General features: G+C 42.2%; 1 protein-coding gene across 1 annotated transcript; it reads left to right on the top strand.

The window, feature by feature from the left end:
• Positions 1-1,288: 1,288 nt before the first annotated feature.
• On the top strand, positions 1,289-19,836 carry kdm2ab (lysine (K)-specific demethylase 2Ab). The gene is made up of 23 exons (XM_084041515.1): positions 1,289-1,485; positions 2,520-2,560; positions 4,610-4,748; positions 4,909-4,987; positions 5,254-5,300; positions 5,597-5,775; positions 6,140-6,246; positions 6,365-6,458; positions 6,685-6,838; positions 8,540-8,655; positions 9,241-9,367; positions 9,531-9,805; positions 10,022-10,099; positions 10,307-10,555; positions 11,355-11,486; positions 11,601-11,687; positions 11,827-12,039; positions 12,490-12,519; positions 14,284-15,377; positions 15,893-16,056; positions 16,911-17,057; positions 17,310-17,525; positions 17,975-19,836. Exons 2-23 carry the CDS (start codon positions 2,525-2,527, stop codon positions 18,154-18,156), a joined length of 3,945 nt encoding a protein of 1,314 aa, XP_083897641.1. The 5' UTR covers positions 1,289-1,485; positions 2,520-2,524; the 3' UTR covers positions 18,157-19,836.
• The last annotated feature ends 262 nt before the right edge of the window (positions 19,837-20,098 follow it).

Raw genomic sequence — 20,098 nt, 5'->3', positions numbered from 1 at the left:
TAATAAATTTCATGACTATGAAATTGAAATATGAAATTGGCTATGAAACTGAAGTAATGCTTTGTACTTGTAGGCCTACAGCTATAATGTGTTCATTATACATTAACATGTATTATTAATAGTCTAGCTATAAACACACGCAGCAGAAGCATGTGGTGGCTTCACCCTCCAATACTTGTTTTTGTCGCATTAAATATCATTTTAATATCACAAAAAGTATTGTGCGTGTATTGTAGCCTACATGCAGGATCTATTGCACAACAAGCCGTTTTTAAACCATGTATGAAATTAAAAGAAGGTTTGAGAATGTAATGACTGGCTGTAGACTATCAAATATTTATATTTGCCATAAATCTTCCCATTAACTGATCACAGCGTGATTGTCCCTCCGGCCAATGGGATATGAATGCGCTTTGAAGATAGTAGGCCTATACGTTCGTCTTGATGCACCTTATTATGATTATAGTCCCAAAAACATATTATATTGCACTTCTCGGATTAGCAGGTTCGGTAATGTGTACATGAATTAAGAAAGAAGACACAATCCAGACCATAGACTGATCCAGACAGGCATAGACGACATGTGAAGACACATCAAGTGCATCTCTTGCTTAACCGCTTAAGCCCTATTTTATACTTCGTGTATGACGGTGCCGCGTGGCGAAAATAGCCAATCTACAAGCTACGTTGTGATTGATTGATTGATTGATTGATTGAATACTTTATTAACAGTTTGCAAAGACAAGCACAGGTAAGTACAGTTCAATACAAGGTCTGTTAAGAGGATGTTAAACCCAAGAAAACTCTATGGCTTGTTTCCATTGGGGTCCTTTGTACTCAATTCATTGAAACATGTAATGGCAGATAGATATACACTGCTTGCAAAAACATCATATACACGGGTAGAAATAAAAATGTGTACAGTAAACATCCTATGGGGGGGGGGGGGGGGGGGGTAGGCTTTGACTTTTACTTTTTTTTTACAGGGGCCAGTTCCGAATTGCAGCCACCTGTAAGTGCTCTTTTAGAGTAGCCTGGTGCGGTTTTGAAGGAGAATAAGGATTCACATGTTTTAATAACTGTTGGTAGGGCATTCTTCTACATTTTATAATGTTTTTAAATAACAGTCAAAATCGGGACACCAGGGTTGTCCCCTCAGCCCCCTCCCCACACATTTTATCCAATCAAAGGCTTCCAATGCTAATATCCGTGTCTATGATTGGTCAGAGGTTATAAATAGTGGGCGGATTATTCACGTAGCCTCAGGGTTTGTGTGTGTTTTGTGTCTGAGCTGAAAATGGCGGCTCGGAGCGGATCGTCTTGGAACTTTATCGCACAATAACAACGATAACGGCGAAACACAGCGGCGGTTTAGAAACATGGAGAGGAACTCCGTCGAGAGCCCATACATAAGAGCTTTAATTGGGATTCAGAAACACTATCACTGACCACCCAGCGGCCCAGAGAGGACTTCATCACAGAGAGGTAAGAGGATGAAGAACAGTCCTAACAACTGCCTAGCGTTGGACCAGTGTGGCCAGGTCTTGTGAGAGAAATAAGCAACCCGGTATATACTAGGAAAACAAGCCCAGAAGAAGCAACCAGGCACAAGGCCATTATGAGCACTTTAAAACGCATTGAAAATAGCCGATCTTGTGAGCTTGTAGATCTGCTATTTTCAAAAACTCTTGCTCTTGCTTGAATATTTGGAATATGTTTGAAACATTCTAACAATACAAATGCTCCCTGGCACAAAACATTTTAATAAATATTTCAGAACCACTGGTTTAAATAATAACTAAAACATTTGGAAGCAAGCCTAAATAAGCAAGTGCACTTTAGAAACAAGCCAAAAAAACCCGCAACCCGGCTGCAACCAATATCAATCAATCAATTTACGAGCAACTTTACAGGAAAACAAGACCAAAGTTGCTTATAATAAGCAGACATGGCAACACTGCGTTGGCCGTAACGCCAACTAGCTTCATGCTAACGCTAGCAGTCAGTCTGTTACTCCAGACAACAAGATAGCTATTTCGTTACACGGACACGGTGTCGTCGTCGCCCGTCAAAAATGACCTAACGCCTCTTACAGCTGAGAAAAAAGTGTCCACGCGACGTGGGTGACCACTTGTTTCATTTAAACAATTGCGTCATTTGTGTCGAGCTACACGGTCGCGCTAGCGAAGCCTTCTTAACGCCTCTGCTAGCTTGTGTTAGCACAATAGTTACATTGCTACTTAGGCTGCGAATATTAATCCCTTCACAGTTTAAACCGTGAAGTAATGTGTGTCACATGGTGTGTGTGATATAATGATGTACCAATTTAGTGTTTATCATCATGTGTGTTTGTGTCTACTAACGCTAGCTTACCAGTTGAGACGACGTTAGCTAGCCAACCAGCCTAGCCTGTCAGTGGCTGTCTATTTGGTATACTATCAACAACTATGTATTTGTGACATACGTTGGCTACGTAATGTATCTATAGCTAACCTCCGGAACTCTGGTTTCCATTCTAGTGACCATGGATGACAAGAACACACGTTACAGCAAGCGCCTGGTGAGTAAACAGTCAGCCCAGCAGCACTAATACCATGAAACTGTTTACAAATGTCATTGTTTTGCGATGTGCGTTGCAGTTGTGGGTAAAGGATTAAGACAAAGCACCACACCAGCCTGCTACATAACGTATTGTGACGGTGTGTCATCATGGACTGCTTCAAGGGAAACCACACACCAATTAATTGTGTGAACTAATGAACTTGTCCAGCTGCAGTGTCAGATCAAGTTCAAGTTCACTCTCAGACCTCACTTGTATACATTTCGCTGACCTTACGTTACCTTTCTTTCCATTCTTGTCTTTTAGAGAAAATTGAGATATCGCTCCCTCTTTGCACCACTGTGATCTTATAAATTTATAATTTTGGAATAGTAAACAAAAGAAAAACAAAACACAAATTTTCGTGGAATAATGTGTATAGACAAGCATGTAGTGCACCTTTTGCTTGATGAAAATAATACCATTTAGCCTAAGTGTACCCAATCATTTAGTATGGTTTTATATAATGCCATATTTTTTTTATTTCTGTTAACAGTTTTTTATTTATTTTTATTTAAGTAACGTCCTTGTTCAGTATAACTGTATATTGCTGTACGTTTTGCAGATCTGATAATAATTCATGTATAATGGGCATCCAAGCCTAAATAATAACCGGTTGAGTGGAAGCGATGGGGGCAGGGAGATTTGAGGGTGGGGGCGTTGCACTTTATCCATCTGTCTAGCCAAGCCAGCGCATAGGGTGAATGAGAGTAGTAGAGAGAGGGGGGCGCTGTGTGTGCGCGCGCGTTTGTGTGGAAGATTAACCCCTGCTTTTGTAATGCTTTATTGTTTGGCTTCCACATGAACTGTTGAGTAGCTGGTTGACCGATCATTGTCAGCGGCATATAATGATGTATTCCAGTTCTCAAGTTGAATTGTTAGTTTCTGATTGATTTGCAGAAAAAAAAGGAAAAATGTTTAACCCTAAGCCTTAATTAAGACTTTCATTAAGAATTTCATGTCTCGTGAGCCTCTTTTGAACCATGTACGAAATGGCAAAAGTTATTCAGGGACTTTAAACTAGAACTCAATTAGTCGTGCTTGAAGATAATTGGTATTTTCTTTTTGTGTTACACATAGCAATATACATCAGTGGTCAGAGCACAAGAAATTACTAATTGTATTTTTTTTCTCTTCATGGTTTGTCTCTTTTTTCTCTCCTTTGTCTCTATTTTTTTTCTCTTCATGGTTTGTACAGTTCTCCATTTGAGAGCTGTAATGTATCTGTTTATCTTGAGTTCACAGTTAATTCTTATCATAAACATCTCTGAGCTGCCTCTGCTTGTATGAACTTATTGTTGTACGTATATAAGATGTATGAGACCTAAGGACAAGGAGTGGTGGTGATATTTTGAACATTGCTGTTTGTCTGATGTGGTTTGGGTTTGTCTGTATTGTGAAATATCTTCAGCGTTGATTGGACGAGAAGACAGAAACTTGCCATGATGCTTACACAATCTCGGAATACTATAGAGTGCTACAGGGATGAAGTCTCTCTAGAGGCCAGCTAGGAACTTACTGCTGCAATGGGTTCTCACTGCAGATTTCCAGTTGAATTTATGCATTGGGTTTTGTATGAATTAAGAAAATAAGCTCTTTTGCCAACAAAAGGCTTAGAATATTAACAGGTTTTGCTCAACAAGATAATCTCCACAAATCAACATGATTTTGTAACCACACACGCAATATATATTAGTTTAAAAAGGCATATAACTGCCTCAAAATGAAAGGTTGCGATTTACCATAGAACAAAACATGAAACCCATTAGCCTATGTTGACTACAGATCTGTGGTTCTGTCTACATTGAAACCCTTACTGAAAAAAGCATTGGAAATTGGGCAAGGGGACCCTTTACTAATTCTCTTCCGGGTTTTAGGACTACAAACATTTACACTTTATTTATTATTCACATTGTATTCCGATCCTGTGGTTCTGTCCTATCTCTCTTTTGCCAATGACAGTCATATTGCCCAGTTCTGACTTAATATACAAATGTTTTATGTTCCTAGCGCACAGGCACACGGCGGCGTTACCAGGACGATGGAATCTCAGATGATGAAATTGAAGGGAAGCGGACATTTGACCTGGAGGAAAAGCTGTTTTGCGACAGATTCAACTCTGATCTAGTCAAACGCATGGATGGCAAAGGTGAGAGTGAGGCCAAGAACTACGAATTAAAATACATTTCCTTTATAGTTTTAATAAAGCACCTCTGTATACCAAATGCTGTTCTAAGAGAATTTGCGTCAACTTGATGTTGCTTATTTTAATGACCATGAATGGCTGTATCTTTGTTTCTCGTTTCTAGACTTCACATTTGAGTACATTCAGAGGGAAGGTCTCAGGGACCCCCTTGTCTTCGAGGAGAAAGATGGCCTTGGCATAGAGTAAGTTGCTCACTCATATTGTTCATTCAGTAATTGTTGTTGGGGAACACAGTGTGTGTGTGTGTGTGTGTGTGTGTGTGTGTGTGTGTGTGTGTGTGTGTGTGTGTGTGTGTGTGTGTGTGTGTGTGTGTGTGTGTGTGTGTGTGTGTGTGTGTGTGTGTGTGTGTGTGTGTGTGTTCTGAAACCATGTAACTTGCAATAATCCAATCGTTTACTCTGGAGGAGAAATAGTAAACATCTGACTTGGGATAACATTACTCTTTCAGAATGCCAGACCCAGATTTCAGTGTGAGCGATGTCAAGTTGTTTGTTGGTAAGTTGCTCCTATGTGGTCTCTAAATTAAATGAAAGATCATCTTTTGAATTATTAATTTCACACAATTTACCTTTCATTTTCATAGCCACATACATTGAAATAAGTATACTATATGCTGCATTGGTCACCTTTCTCTAGTATCTTACAGTACCACAAGCACATACATTAAAAGTTCTGCTGTATCAAACCATTGCCAAACAAATGCAAGTTTTTTTATTTATTTGATAATTTGCGTCATTGATGGGTTGCTGCTTGCTCGTTCAATAGCTGATCTATATTGTGTTCTCCCACAGGTAGCCGGCGTATTGTGGACGTGATGGATGTGAACACCCAGAAGGGCATCGAGATGTCAATGGCTCAGTGGCGCCGTTACTTTGATACACCACCCTCAGAGCGCGAGAAGCTGTATAACGTTATTAGTTTGGAGTTCAGCCACACCAAGCTGGAGAACCTGGTCAAGCGACCTGCTTCGGTGAGAGTATGCACCTTCACATGCAGACACAAAAATGTATGCACAAAAACACGTGTAAGGCAAGTTTATTTGTATAGTACATTCCAATAACATTTGAACCAAAATGAGCGCTCCCTAAATGATCTGGCTTGGGAATGAACTCCTGCTTACAAACCAATGCAGTTTGACAGGCATAGCAACAGTAACTACGGTAGGCGGCAGAGGTCGATTGTAAAGATTGGCAAAATTGCAGATGCAGTGTTAGGACACCATCATGGTTAAGATGGAGGTCAGACATTCGTATGGTTCTATGAATATGCAAGTACATTTTCTAAGAACCTGGTATTTCATTTCATCACCTCAATCTGCTAATTAAATCATCTAGGTTGACCTCATCGACTGGGTGGACAACATGTGGCCCCGTCACCTCAAGGAGAGACAGCGAGACTCCACCAATGCCATCATAGATATGCATTATCCCAAAGTGCAGAAGTAAGCAGAGCAAAGACTTCATTATTGTTTGTTTGTTTGTTTTTGCTCAGCATTTGATCACACCCAGTCCTCCACAGCATTTTCCACCTTTTTCTCTCTGGTTCTCTCTGTTATACAGGTACTGTCTGATGAGTGTGCAGGGCTGCTTCACAGATTTCCACATAGATTTTGGGGGTACATCAGTTTGGTACCACATCCTGCGAGGAGAAAAGGTCAGTTAAGGTCCTTTTGCTACTTGGATGGTACTTTTGACTAGATTGTTTTTAGTTACTGCAACGTCACTCGCTGGTGTAGTGACCTCTAATGTGAGGTGGACCTGGCCATTTTGGCTTTGTACCTTCCTGTCAAGGTGGGTTCAACAATTACTGTTGCTGCTTTTTTGGCTTTGCAAACCCCAGCTGTATGTATATGTGATGTTTTAACCCCTGACCTCTGCAGGTGTTTTGGCTGATTCCTCCCAGCCCCCAGAACCTGGAGATGTACGAGAACTGGGTGTTGTCAGGGAAACAGGGAGACATCTTCCTTGGGGACAAATGCTATGACTGCCAGAGGATAGTGCTCAAGCAGGGGTTTACCTTCATGATTCCGTCAGGTAAGCAACTAAGCATACACCCACATACATAGGTGCACCTTAAAATGTTATAGTTGTTCATGAATCCCATATGTTAATGATGGCTGGGACCATAACTTGAAACAGTTGGTAGGCTAGGTGGTGGATAAAATACCAAATATATTATGTAATTTCCCAGGAGCTATGAAGCATGTTTAGTTTTCTTTTAAGGAAAGAAATCCATTAGGTTTTAATTATTAATTAGCCTCTCTTTCTCCCCTTGGAGAAAAGACATTCCAGCATACATCTGAGGAAATTTGAGGTATTGTGTACTGTGTAGCTTATTGCCTTGCCTGTCCCCAATAGGATTTGTTGCATGTTGTTCAACCTGAAGTATATAAGTATATTGGGGAGGCTAGTTTGTCATTGTTTATTTTTTATTGTATGTTTTCTTTCTAAACAGTGTTTTAGTCAGTGTAGTTGCACATCCCTGACTACTGTTAAGACATTTGGGTTAATTTTAAATATTTTGATTGATTGAATCAGCAATTTATTAATTTTTATGAGCTGTGCAATGCAGAGCTATGCAAAAGTGCACTCGGTTTCACAGACGGAGGCGCGCGCCAGCTTAGGCTAGCGAGTCGCCGAGAGTTGCGAAGTCACCTTCAGTCGACTCAGAGCCGTACAAGTTATGTTCCAATAGGCACAGAATCGTAAATCATCGCCCCCCCCCCCCCCCCCCAGTCTGTACCTCCGAGACGTCATTTCTTTTTTTGACGGGGTGCGCGGGTGGTGAACTGGAAGAAAACGAGCACTCCCTTTTTGTGTGTGGGCTTTATTTTAGCTGGAAATTGGTTGAAAATAAACTAGTCAAACTATTAATTTACTATGAATCTTTTTCTTTCGGAAAGAATGATTTTTAACCAAGATTTTTTTTTTGTGTGAGAGTTTAAAGGTTTCATCATTTCCTGTCTTAGATTAAAGCAGCTTGCACACTGAGTGCTAATCTTTCACCCGAAAATGTTTGGTTGTTAAAAAATAAATTACGACCTCATTTTCTGTCAATCACGTTTACATACTGCCTCCAAAACCTTTGTCTGTCATAAAATGTTTCAGATCAGGTTTGATTTTCTGTGTTTTTCGCATCATCCTGTCTGTATGATGCAAAGTTTTGAGGCTGTGGTGTAGCCTACCCTGAAGAATGAAGCCTGTGGATTCAGGAAAGTCTCTGCCTAGTGCGCAGTTTTCCGATGCGATGATACAATTTGGAATGCCTCTTAAACTATTCAAGTCTGTGTGTGTGTCTGCTGCTATCTGGATCACACAATTGGTGATCTTCTTTTTAATGTGTAATGGCAAAGCATCAAACTGGTCCATTGAAATAAACATTGAAACGATCATGGATAATCCAACAGATCAGTAGGTGAAACTCTCCTTTTAGCTATCTCAGAATGGGCTCAATATATCCTTAATATTTGTGTTTTATTCTGCAAATATTTCACAATTAATAAGTAATAACACATTTGTAATACACATCAGACTCTGTGTGGTGCAAGGTGGCTGTGCATAACCATTTTCAAAAACTTTGGCTTAGTGGGCAGTCTCCTTAATTTCTACAGTGCTTACCTATGGAAGGACAAAGAGAAAATAAGTTGTACATTATGACTAATTTTAAACCAGTGGCTTAGTGTTTCTTTCCTTACCATCATATGAACATTGTCCCCCTCCGTATTTGTGTTGTAGGCTGGATCCATGCAGTTTACACCCCACAGGACACCCTGGTCTTTGGGGGGAATTTCCTCCATAGCTTTAACATCCCTATGCAGCTTAACATCTACAGCATTGAGGACCGCACACGGGTAAGCAGCAACACACACACACACACACACACACACACACACACACACACACACACACACACACACACACACACACACACACACACACACACACACACACACACACACACACACACACACACACACACACACACACTATTATGTATTATTATCAAAAAAAATGTTGGCTGAATAATAGATATTTTTATTGGTGACATTGATCAGATATTTTACCAAGTGGAAGTTGACCATATCCTGGTTGGGGCTTGGGTGTTCAGCAATTTTGAAGAATCGATAAATCAGGTCTAAATACATTTAATTCTCCTGAGCGCTAGCAGTGTGGCTTACTTTGGCCACAGTGCTGCAATAACTGCAGTCAGTGTATGTCAACAGCTATTAAGGAAAACCATGGCCAAATATGTGGAGTGACAAAGAATATTGATGTGCAAAAGTTATTTATTCGTGCAAGAATTGATACGATATTTTACTTATCCATTTATCAATACCTCTGAAAATGTGAAATCGATAAATGGTTTCCCAGCCTTACTTGTTAATGTCTGAATTTGTGATTATCAAGCTTATTGAGACGTTCCTCTCTCTGTTTAGGTGCCAGCTAAGTTCCGTTACCCTTTCTACTATGAGATGTGCTGGTACGTCCTGGAGAGATACCACTACTGTCTGACAAATATCTCCCACCTGACCCCTGAGTTTCAGAAATGTTCTCTAGGCATAGGTGAGGACTTACTCATTAATACATACACAATCTGTCTTGCATACACACTCACAAACATTACCGTCTTCTTCAGTATCACTCTTTTTTTTTTTAAATAAACATTATTTGAAAAAGTCAACAAAATGAACTTCAATTCTATCTGTCCTGGCCTCCTCTCTCACAGGCCTGACCCGTGAAGATTTTCAGGCCAACGATGACAATGGGGATGAACCTGCCAATGGCACTCGGGGTGACTCTGACAACGAGGACAAAGAGCTCAAGACAGAAGAGGAGGATGAGGCAAAACCAGACTCGGCCCTCAAACCTGGGCATGAGCTGACCCCCTTAGAGCTGGAGGGCCTGTGGAACCTATTGGGGAAACTGGAGGAACTGCCATCCAACAAGAAGTGTGTTCCAGCTGGGATCCAAAACGCCTCAGCCCTGCTCCTGGACATGCGGGTATGTGTCACTTGGCAGGGCTCCTGACCATTTTGTACCCCAGGAAGGTTAGAGGCACATCCATGTGCTTCTAATATGGATTCTCTAATAAATACAAAACACTCGGATAATAACTGATATTACAAACTTTGTTGGTTACAGGTTCTGACTAATGTGCCATGTTACCGATATATGCCTCTCTTCCTCCCTCTTCTCTTCATCTCCTATCCTGTTCAGACTGTTCTGATAGATCACTCTGACGATAACCCCAAGTTGTCCTACACTGGAGAGCCCATTGTCAAATGGCCCAAAAGGGTGAGTTTAATCATCACATTCAAACATGCAAAATCAGCCACTTAGTATCAGAATGTTTGGTAGACTCACAGCTTTACGATTTGCAGTTTATTATTTTTATGAAGTTCAATTTGCATCTGTTGAGTAATGGTATCATTACTCCCGTGAACTTCTTTTGGTTTGTGTGTTTGACTTCAGTTGAAATTCTTTATCCCCCCCTCGGCACAGCCATCTTGGTACAAGCCTCCCACGCCTCCTCCACCGGTCATCTACCGTCCTCGGATTGGGACCCCCCTCCACAAGCCCGTCAAGGCTTCCTCCTCCATCTCCGCTCTGAGGCGAAGGCGGGTGAGGTGCAAGATCTGTGCCGCCTGCCGTAGAAAAGAGTGCGGCCACTGCCAATACTGTATTGACATGAGGAAGTTTGGCGGGCCGGGTCGCATGAAGAAGAGCTGTGTCATGAGACAGTGTCTGGCTGTGAGTTGTCTTGCCTAATATCTAGTGTGTGTGTGTGTGTGTGTGTGTGTGTGCGTGCGTGCGTGTGGTCCATCTTGTGGACCACACGTGGACCATCTTTAGCAGCATATGGTTTATGGTCAGCTGCTGGCATAGTCTTAACTATATTGGCTATCGTCAACCAATTTATTGTAACGTTAGCTTACGATAGCAGGTCGGAGGGAATTCCTTTGACCAGCTGAAATGAAAATTGTTTTTTAGAGCATACCGTATGTGTGGTCATAATGGAGACAAAGCGGTTAACAATTGAGGCCAAAAAAATAAATGAATGTTTTTGTAAAAGACCAACCAACCAAAACAAAAACAACAAAAAAACTACGTAATGCGTGGTTAGGCAGGTCCGGACCAATTTCAACCAATAATATGTGTGACTAACACCTGTCATTCTCATAGCTCGATGTTCATCCCTCTTCCATACAAAGTTGATTCTAGGCACTAGAGAGCGGTGCTACTCTGTGTGTGTGTGTGTGTGTGTAGAATGTCAAACAAAGATGGATACCTTTGCAAATAAACGTTTGTAACCATTTGTTTACAACTATACTGCAACCCAGAGTACATCAGTTTTAAATCCAATAGCCTGAGGGTATGGAACAGAATGATTGGCTGAGGAAGCACCAATTCAATTAGAAATACATCAAGATATGGTTGCGTAACACCATTTCTGCTGGTCTTTAAACCATAACTACTGAACATTATGGCTAGCCAGCTAAGCTGACAAATGAGGTTGCAATGTTCACTGTGCAATGTCCCATCTCCCCAGCCCGCGTTGCCTAACACAGCGCGCTGTGCCATATGCGGTCATGGTGAACCTGAGGAGTCTGACGACCCCTCTACTCACACCCTCATGGAGTGTTCCAGCTGTGCCCAGATCACCCATCCTGACTGTGTCAAGGTTAGTATTTCTCTGAAATATGAATGCTAATCCAGTATAAGGTACTGGCTGCTGTTGGGTTTGTCTGCCACAGCTGTTTAATAGTATCAGTTGTTTTATAACTCTTTATTGCAGGAGTCTGGTGAGGGGAAGATAAACAAGGCTTTGCCCAGTTGCTGGGAATGTCCCAAATGTGTCCAGGTCAAAGGATCTGCCTCAGAGGTACACTACACATTTTTTTTCTCTCATGACATTTCCTTTTTGCTTAACTTGTTTTGAACAATTCTTACGCTTGGCTTTGACTCTGACAGTGACCTTTTGTTTTCTCTCTGTGTCTATCTGTCTCCTCCTACTGGTCCAGTCTTCCAGCGATGAGGACAGCATGAGGTCAGGGATGTCGACCTCGCGGCCGTCCAAGCGTGCCCATCGGGAGGGCATCGGTGTGGGAAGAGGCAGACGAGGCAGAGGCTCGTCCAGAAGCACAGTGCCCCCGCCCTCCCAGAGACTGTTACTGCAGCATCAACAGAACCGCAAGAGAGCTAGTGCTCTGGAGGACCAATTTAGGAGGAAGAGGGTAAGGAGGGGAGGGCTGGCAGGTGATAATGAGAGATTGGAGGATGCAGGCATGCCAACGTTTTGAATCAGAATTAGATCATTTGCGTTATTTGTGCAGCACGGTTTAGAAATGTTTAGGGGTGGGAGCCTACTCTAAATGAAAAAGGGATGTGTGTCTGGATGCACGTGAATGGACTTCCAATAAAACGCAGCACATGCCTGAAGAACAGGTGGAGACAGTCAATTGGAGTGCGTTCATAAATGTGCTCTGAGAACACCAGCGCAAACCTGGGGTGTTCTCCGGTCGTCCTGTAATTCAGTTTTCGACGGCAAGGACAACAGAAACGAGCATTGAAAAGCAGCTTTATATTTATTCATCCCTTAAAAGTGTATGATTATGCTTTAACTATACAAGCTTGTATGAATGAATGTCTTGCTCATCATACTATCCTCTCCTTTTTTGTTGCAGATGAAACTGGAGCGCAGTAAACTCTTGGTGGTAAGCAATACCCATATGTCTCCGAAGATCATGTAGTACAACTTTGCTGTGGCTTAAAGCCTCTGTAAATTTGATTTAAAATATTACAAATGTTTATGCATGTATTATGGTATCAAAGTTGATTGTCCCATTAAGCATAAGCTAAAAGTTGAGTAAAAACAAATGTTCATAATTATTAGAAAACCTAGTAAAAAAAACAATAACAAACTAGAAAAGTGTGATCCTCGGAGCACAGGTCTCCACCAGGCCGTTTTGCCTACCCAGGGCCAGCAAACTTTGGTCATAGTCACTTGGAATGGGATCTGAAAATTCTTAACATCTTGATCACATGACCCCAGAGATAATGTGTACCGATTTGTGTGGTTTTGGAGAACATCTGTAGGAGTAGTAGCAAAATCAGTGTTTTGAAGAAAGCGCACTATGGCAGAAAAGGTAAATCTTTATGGGAAAAGTGAATGGCCTTTTTTTTAAGTGGAACCACAAAATGGCCGCCACTGCTACATGTATGCCCCATAACGGTCCAATGTGAAGTTTCACGGCAGTCGCACGCTGTGTTTATGATTTGGGGCATTTAATTTTTGAGGCAAACGTTAGATGCCAATGTTAGCCAATCAGGATGGATTATGAAAAATCGGACAGATCCATCTTAATCACATGACTATAGAGATAATGTGTACCGATTTGTAGGAGTAATATCAAAATATGTGTTTTGCAAAAATCGGCCTCCTGGTGGCGCTACAAAAGGCTGATGTGAAACATCTCTCTAGGGCCTCTAGAGTGTGTGCAGACACACACATGGCACACCACTGGAATAATAAATGGGACATATTTATTGTAAAACTAGGATTGTTTTAATGATCGATTTTGTGGTATTTGTCTTTTGGACTTGACATCATAGAAGAAGCAAGGGATTAACCTTTTAAAATGACTGAATAATCTTATGAAACACATACTATACGTGATCACTGATCAGCTGACATGATTTTAATAGTACAACAAGAGTCAGATAGATTGAGCATCTGTTGGGTGGGACAAATTATGTTTTTTAAATGATTGGTTCGCAGAACAAATTGTAATAAATGTCAGAGCGTATTTAAAAAGTAAAATCGGTAAAGTCTAAAGACATAAATGACTTATTTCAAATTATTTTGAGTTAAACAAATTTCAAATACTTTTTAGATGATTACTGCTGTGTACATAAGGTCCTAAATCACACTGAAGGCTAATGTGGATCTGGGTTTCCAGGGGCTTAAAATAGAACTGATTGATATGCTAACTCTTATGGTAGTCCTTTTGTTTTGCTTCCTTATTATGTATATACACTCTTTTGAATAACACTTGTCAGACAAATCATAATAACCGTGAGAACATTATTTACCATGCCAATAGTAGTATTAGATAGTCTCTCATATACAGTACCTGGCTGAATTAGGGCCAGCACCCCAATCTTTTGTGTATTGCTGCAGTTCTCAACATTAATTGGGCCCTTTTCTCAGACATATCATAGCAGCTGCAATTAAGAAGTCTTTTTTTTATTTAGTTGTGCCAAAGAGCAGCACTGACATTAGTCAATAGTACTGTCTATGCTTGCTGACTGGTACACCTAAATAAAGCTTTATTTATTTTTTTAGCTGCAGCTGTACGTATCCTGTTATGACATGTTTTTGAGAAGGTTCCATTATGCCACAGCAGAGTATAACGTTGCATGCTTACTATCTCCTCTTATGTCAGTCACATTTAATTTCCCTTTTCTTATCACAACAGAAGCAGGCGGGACTAGACCGATCCCCTAGGCCACTGAGCTCCAAGATCCTGTCCAGGTTGCACTCCTCTACTGGCAGACTGTCTCGAGGCAAAGGCCGAGGGGTCACATGGGGGAATGGGTCCCCGTGTCGCAGCTCCGCTGGAGGTGCGGCTTCGATCCAGCAGCAGCCCTCCCCCAGTCTGCTGCTGGAGCCCCGTGGAGAGCCTCGAAGAGGCAAAGGAAGAGGAGTGAGACTCCGTGGGGGAGGGGCAGGGAGAGGGACGCGAGGGGGGAGGAGCCACGGAGAGATGGAGGACGACAACAGTGAGGACAACAGCACCAGCAGTAGCAGCAGCAGCAGTAGCAGCAGCAGCAGCAGCAGCAGTAGTAGCAGCAGTGAGGAGGAGGAGGAGGAGAGGCGAGAGAACGGAGTGAGGGGAGTTGATAAAGAGAACCGGCCACAGGCGAGGAGAGGAGGACGAGCAGCCAAAGAAAGGGGAGAAGAGGACGACAGCGAGGAAGCCAACCAAAATGGAGCAGAGGAGGACGAAGAGGAGTTGGAGCAGGGTGGGCAGATGGGAGCTAAGGACAGCACGGAGAAAGGGACGTACCTGACAGTGACGCTCCAGAGACTATCCAGGGCCAAGCGGGACCCTACGGCCATCGTTCCCAAACTCGAGGCAGCCCTCGCCCCCCGATGTGTGGCTGCTGCCGCCAGGCACATTCAGACTATGCCACTTGCCCGCAGGCCCATCAGAAGTCATGGCCCCCATCCCGATCCACATCCCTCACATCCTGACAGGCACACTCCACCCCACACCCGCAGCAGACATACGCACCCTCGCTCTCGCACCTCCCATCATGAAAACACAGAGGTTCCTAAAAGAGGCAGGCCAGAGAGACTGAACAATGGTGCCCCCTCTTCTTCCTCTACTCAGATTTACCCTCTTCGCATTCCTTTGTCAGCCCTGCAGAAAGGTGGGAGTGAGGCGGACGGGGAGAACGGAGGCGGTGAACCCGGCTGTGAAAGGGAGGTGTGGGTGTCTGTCTTCCGTTACCTGAGTCGAGCAGATCTCTGTGTCTGCATGGCTGTCTGCAAGAACTGGTACAAATGGTAAGACAGTGAGAATCTGAATCTCTGAACTATAAATCAATAAGAAACAAGTATGTATTCATTATTGTTTTTAACGGCTAACCCCCAGTCACATAGTATCAGTATCAAGGAGACCCCACAGTCTCCTTGATACAGATGGAGTCTCAAACTGCTTATTTTTACCTGACGGTGAGGAGTGTCAACGACTAGGCTCAGTGCGTGACCCACCTGTAGGTGTCACTAGTGCAGCAACAAATAACACAATTCCAACCCGGTCAATTGTTCGCTGGAGGCACCGTGTTGGAATATAAGCCCAGCACTTTACCCCTGCACGACCCGGAAGGCCAGCGCCCGCCACGTATTATTTTTGTACCTCAATAGTGACTAGCTTCTGTTAGGTTGTCTACCTATGCCCACTACTCTGTTTTGGTTGCCTAGGGTCGCATAGTGTCTTAACTTCTATGCTCTACATCTGCAGTTAATGCTCTAGAAATGGGTGATAAATGCATTACTCTTCTTTGGGTGTTTGTCTTCAGGTGCTTGGACAAGCGGCTGTGGTCACGGATCGACCTGAGCATCATGCGCACCATCACTCCCCAGGCCCTGACAGGCATCATCAAACGACAGCCAGTCACGTTGGATCTGTCTTGGACAAACATCTCCAAAAAACAGCTCGGCTGGCTTATCGGACGTCTGTCAGGTATGGAGCATCTTAAACAGAGGGTCTTAGGACTTCCTTGTGGTACAAATTAATATTACTTTTGAATTGTTATTTTTAAGTTGGTTTCCCCAAGCCCCTGTGAAACAAATGGTGTAACATGAGACCAATTGGATCTAGTTGCCTTTATGTGCCTGAACAATGGCATGACATTTTTGTGGTAGATTTTCTGGTAATAAAATGTAAATGTTCTTCAACTTTGTGGGGAAACTTACTTAAAATGAAAAAAGGAACCAACATTGTTACTGTTGGGGTGTAGATATGTCTGCCACCAGTGACTGCTGCCAATTCCTCAAAGCCCCTTTTCATAAAACTCCACAAAGGTGGCATCGCATATATGGCACTATTCATTTCAATCCACAGGGTTTCCAAGGGTTCTTGAAAAGTATTAAATCAATTTTGGCAACATTAAGGCCTTGAAAAGTATCTTATTAGAAAGTCTGAAACACTAATTTCATAAAGAAAGAAAATGTGAAAGATAATTTCAGAATTGTCACTGCCTCAAAGCAGATTAATTCAGTAAAGTCAACTATACTGAAGGGGTCATACCACTGCCAGTGGTTAGGGAGGTGAAAGGACCAGGCAATGGTTAAACTGGCAGGGTTGTTGACAACCGTATATTTGGCATTTCTATAACTGCTATAGATTACCAGTGACATAACAATGACTCGTCTTTATGTAAAACTTGCCTTAAACTTCCATTCACAGTGGTATTAAAAACATATTAAAAAGTCTTAAAGTACTGATATTTGCAGATACCCTGATCCAAACCTACTGCTAGTACCCTTTAACACACAATTGACTAAAGACAGAGCTGAATCCTTTCTTGTTTCCAGGTCTAAAGGATCTGGTGCTATCGGGTTGTTCCTGGTCATCTATTTCAGCTCTCAGTTCTCACAGTTGTCCTCTCCTCCGTTCGCTGGACTTGAGGTGGGCTGACGGGGTTAAAGACTCTCAGATCAGGGATTTGGTCACCCCACCAGGTGAGTCCATTGTAGACCCAGAGCCCACGGTTTGAATGTGGTGTATATGAATTAAGTACTTTAAAAAAAATGTTATCCCACATTTAGTTCTGTTACTTTACACGTCTTGTACGGTCTCTTTTTTTATCCTCGTACTTTCTACCCATCATTCTGTCTTTTTCATTTTTCCCCTTCACCCTTGCCTGCCCCACATTTGTACATCTTCGTCTTCATTTACCTTCCCCCTCCATCATTCTGCACCATGCATTGCAGGCTGTGACAACCGTAGCCGACTGCGGACCATGCAATGTTTCCGGCTGGCGGGTCTAGACATCGGTGACTCCACCCTGCGCCTGGTGATCCGCCATATGCCCCTTTTGACACGACTGGACCTCTCCCACTGCGCCAGCCTGACTGACCAGTCTATTAACCTGCTTACTGCTGTGGGCTCGTCCACCCGCAACACCCTCACCGAGCTCCATCTGACAGGTGAGAGATAGGTGTATGATATATGGCTACAACCCCAAACGTGCACATCTAATTTAGAGATTAACAGCGCTATAAAGGGGGTGTAAGTGATATGTTTTTGATCAAATAAGTGTTGCTTCTATATTCCGATATCAATCATGTCTATGGTGTTTATTCAGTAATAGGGGTCTCCCCATCACTAGCTCTTTAGTAAACCGAAAATACATTTTCAGGGAAAGAAACCATACAGGATAAACAAGTGAAATTGGACATGACGAAAAAATAAATGTATTTTCTGTTCACTAAACCGCTGAAGAGATGGAGATACCCCTGTTACTGAACAAACACTCAAGCAAGGATTAATATAACATCAGAATAAAGAGCTTTAACTTTTTAACAAACAAAAATACTCATAACACTAGAATTGACTATTCATTGGTATTTATGATTCCACCATCCTCCTTTCCCAGGCTGCAATAAGTTGACGGACAACTGTCTGAGGTACCTCCGCCGCCTCGCCTGCATCTCTTTGCTCGACCTACGTGAATGCAAGGGCGTCTCCCGTAAGGCCTGTGAGGCGTTCATCTCTGAGCTGTCCGTCAACACTCTCTACTGCCTATCAGAAGAAATGCTGATCCAGAGGATATCCTAGAGAGCCCCTGCTGACTCTCTGCGTGCTTGAGGTGTGGGGGAAGCCATGACAGGCCCTGTCTCTGTGTGACACAGGACAAAGACTTCTTAGTGGTGGGGGGGCGATACAGAGCACCTGTACTCTGTGGAGGAACTGCCTGGGCATAAATGGGGAGCGCTTACTCACGTACTGGTGTTGCTGGGGTTGGGTGGAGTATCAGGGCAGGAGTAAGGTTTTCTGTTCAGTGATGTATAAATTTCTGTTTTTCCAAGTACTGATAAAGAGACTCAGGAGTTTTGGAGTTTGGGAGCAGACTCTGCATGATAAAGTGGGATGTGCTTTTTGTTGGGGTTTATATGACTAGCACAGACATGACATGGGAATTAATTAGCTGTTAGACAAATTGAGGATAACCAAGTGCTTTATGTGCTTGATGACAAAAATAGTGTCTATCCTTCTCGGGTCTGATTTTCAAGACTTGATTCCATCACAGGAATTTCTCAGTCTTCAGTTGTGAGAGTGGCTTGGTGCGTTCAGCTGGTCCTCTTCTGTATTTATAATGCAACTAAATATTTTTGTTAGGGAATTTGATGCCATGCTTGTTTAGGCTGAGAAGTCTAAGCCTTTTGTGGTTTATGCCAGTGTACATGCATAAAAATCTTGTTTTTTTTGTTTTTATTCCCCAGTTCCCACAACCAAAATGTGAAATGTCTATCAAGTGACACAACCAAGTCAGTTATTATCAGTTTATTAGCTGTATTTATAATATCATTTATAGTTTGATTGCAACTTAACAGTGGTTTACAATTAAGCATAGGGGGACCACCTGAAGGCATGGTAAGTCCAAATCCCATTTGGAGGTGGAGACACTGCCGAGGGTACAGGAGCAATGTGAGAAGGCAATCAGAATGGTGACAGAACCACACCCAAATAAAGGGAGGGATAGGTTGTAAGGTTTTAACCACTTCAAACCTCTATTCTCAATCAAATGGACCCAAATTCCAACTGTACTTGGACTGCTTCTGTTTCGTCTACACCAAATTTCTTCGCCAAGAATAGCTGATCTACCAGCCCAATGTGCCGAGACACAATGTGAGTTTGTAGATCAGCTATTTTTGGCGGAAGGAATTTGGATTTGGAATATGGATGCTGTTTCAAGTGGTTAAGCTTGGCATGGGGTGGGGTACTGTCAAAGAGAGGTATCAGTAACAAATAGGGTGCATTCTTCAACTATTACTACTAACAATTCAGGTGCTATTACTCCCAAACTCCTCTTGCTTTTCTTTTTTCTTTTTTTGTACAGAGATACATTTTAGAACAAAATGTTAATATTCTAGAACAAACTCCACCCCATCCCTCTTTGATACAAGCATTTAGTTTTTTCATTGTTGAAAATGTGAGTATCTACTATTTACTGAATTTCATTTTCTTCTCGAATGCAATGTAGACGTAACATTTTGGTTCTCATTTCTCTGTCCCCTACAAGTTTAGTGGCTCTGTAACGGGTCTGTTCCCCGAAAACCTCTCCTTGCCATATCCCTCAAAAGAATATACATATATATAAAAAATATACTTTTGTGTAAATGTGTTCTCTTTTAGAATACAACAAAAATCCTGTAGCATTGTAATTATTTTCGGAAGGCTTTTTCACTTTATGTTGTGTTATTTTTCAAGAAAAAAATAAAAAATGGTAAATAAAGGGTTATGCAGATCATGTGGTTATTTCAGTGTGAAGAACATTCTGATTCTTTTTTCAGACCAAACCATGAAGTTGGTTGCAGTTAATGTATTCAGAAACGATTGTTCTCACTAAATGACATAGGCCAGGGGTCTTTAACGTTTTTCAGCCCAAGGACCCCTTAGCCCAAAATGGTGAGCTTGTAGATCTGCTATTTTGGACTAAAGTTCTCCTCAGAATAGGGATGCTAGGGTTCAAGTGGTTAATGTAAAAAAGAAAAATGGA

This window comes from Gymnoscopelus microlampas (assembly GCF_963454915.1).
Source record: "Gymnoscopelus microlampas genome assembly, chromosome: 18".
Taxonomy (NCBI): Eukaryota; Metazoa; Chordata; class Actinopteri; order Myctophiformes; family Myctophidae; genus Gymnoscopelus; species Gymnoscopelus microlampas.
The sequence above is the reverse complement of the archived record's forward strand: the minus strand, read 5'-3'. Positions and strand labels throughout refer to the sequence as shown.

Excerpts from the sequence above, each read along its gene's own strand:
- kdm2ab (XM_084041515.1), top strand. The coding sequence starts at position 2,525 with ATGGATGACAAGAACACACGTTACAGCAAGCGCCTG. Across the intron at positions 5,776-6,139 it reads TGGTCAAGCGACCTGCTTCG|GTTGACCTCATCGACTGGGT; the intron begins GTGAGAGTATGC and ends TAAATCATCTAG. Across the intron at positions 15,378-15,892 it reads TGCAAGAACTGGTACAAATG|GTGCTTGGACAAGCGGCTGT; the intron begins GTAAGACAGTGA and ends GTTTGTCTTCAG.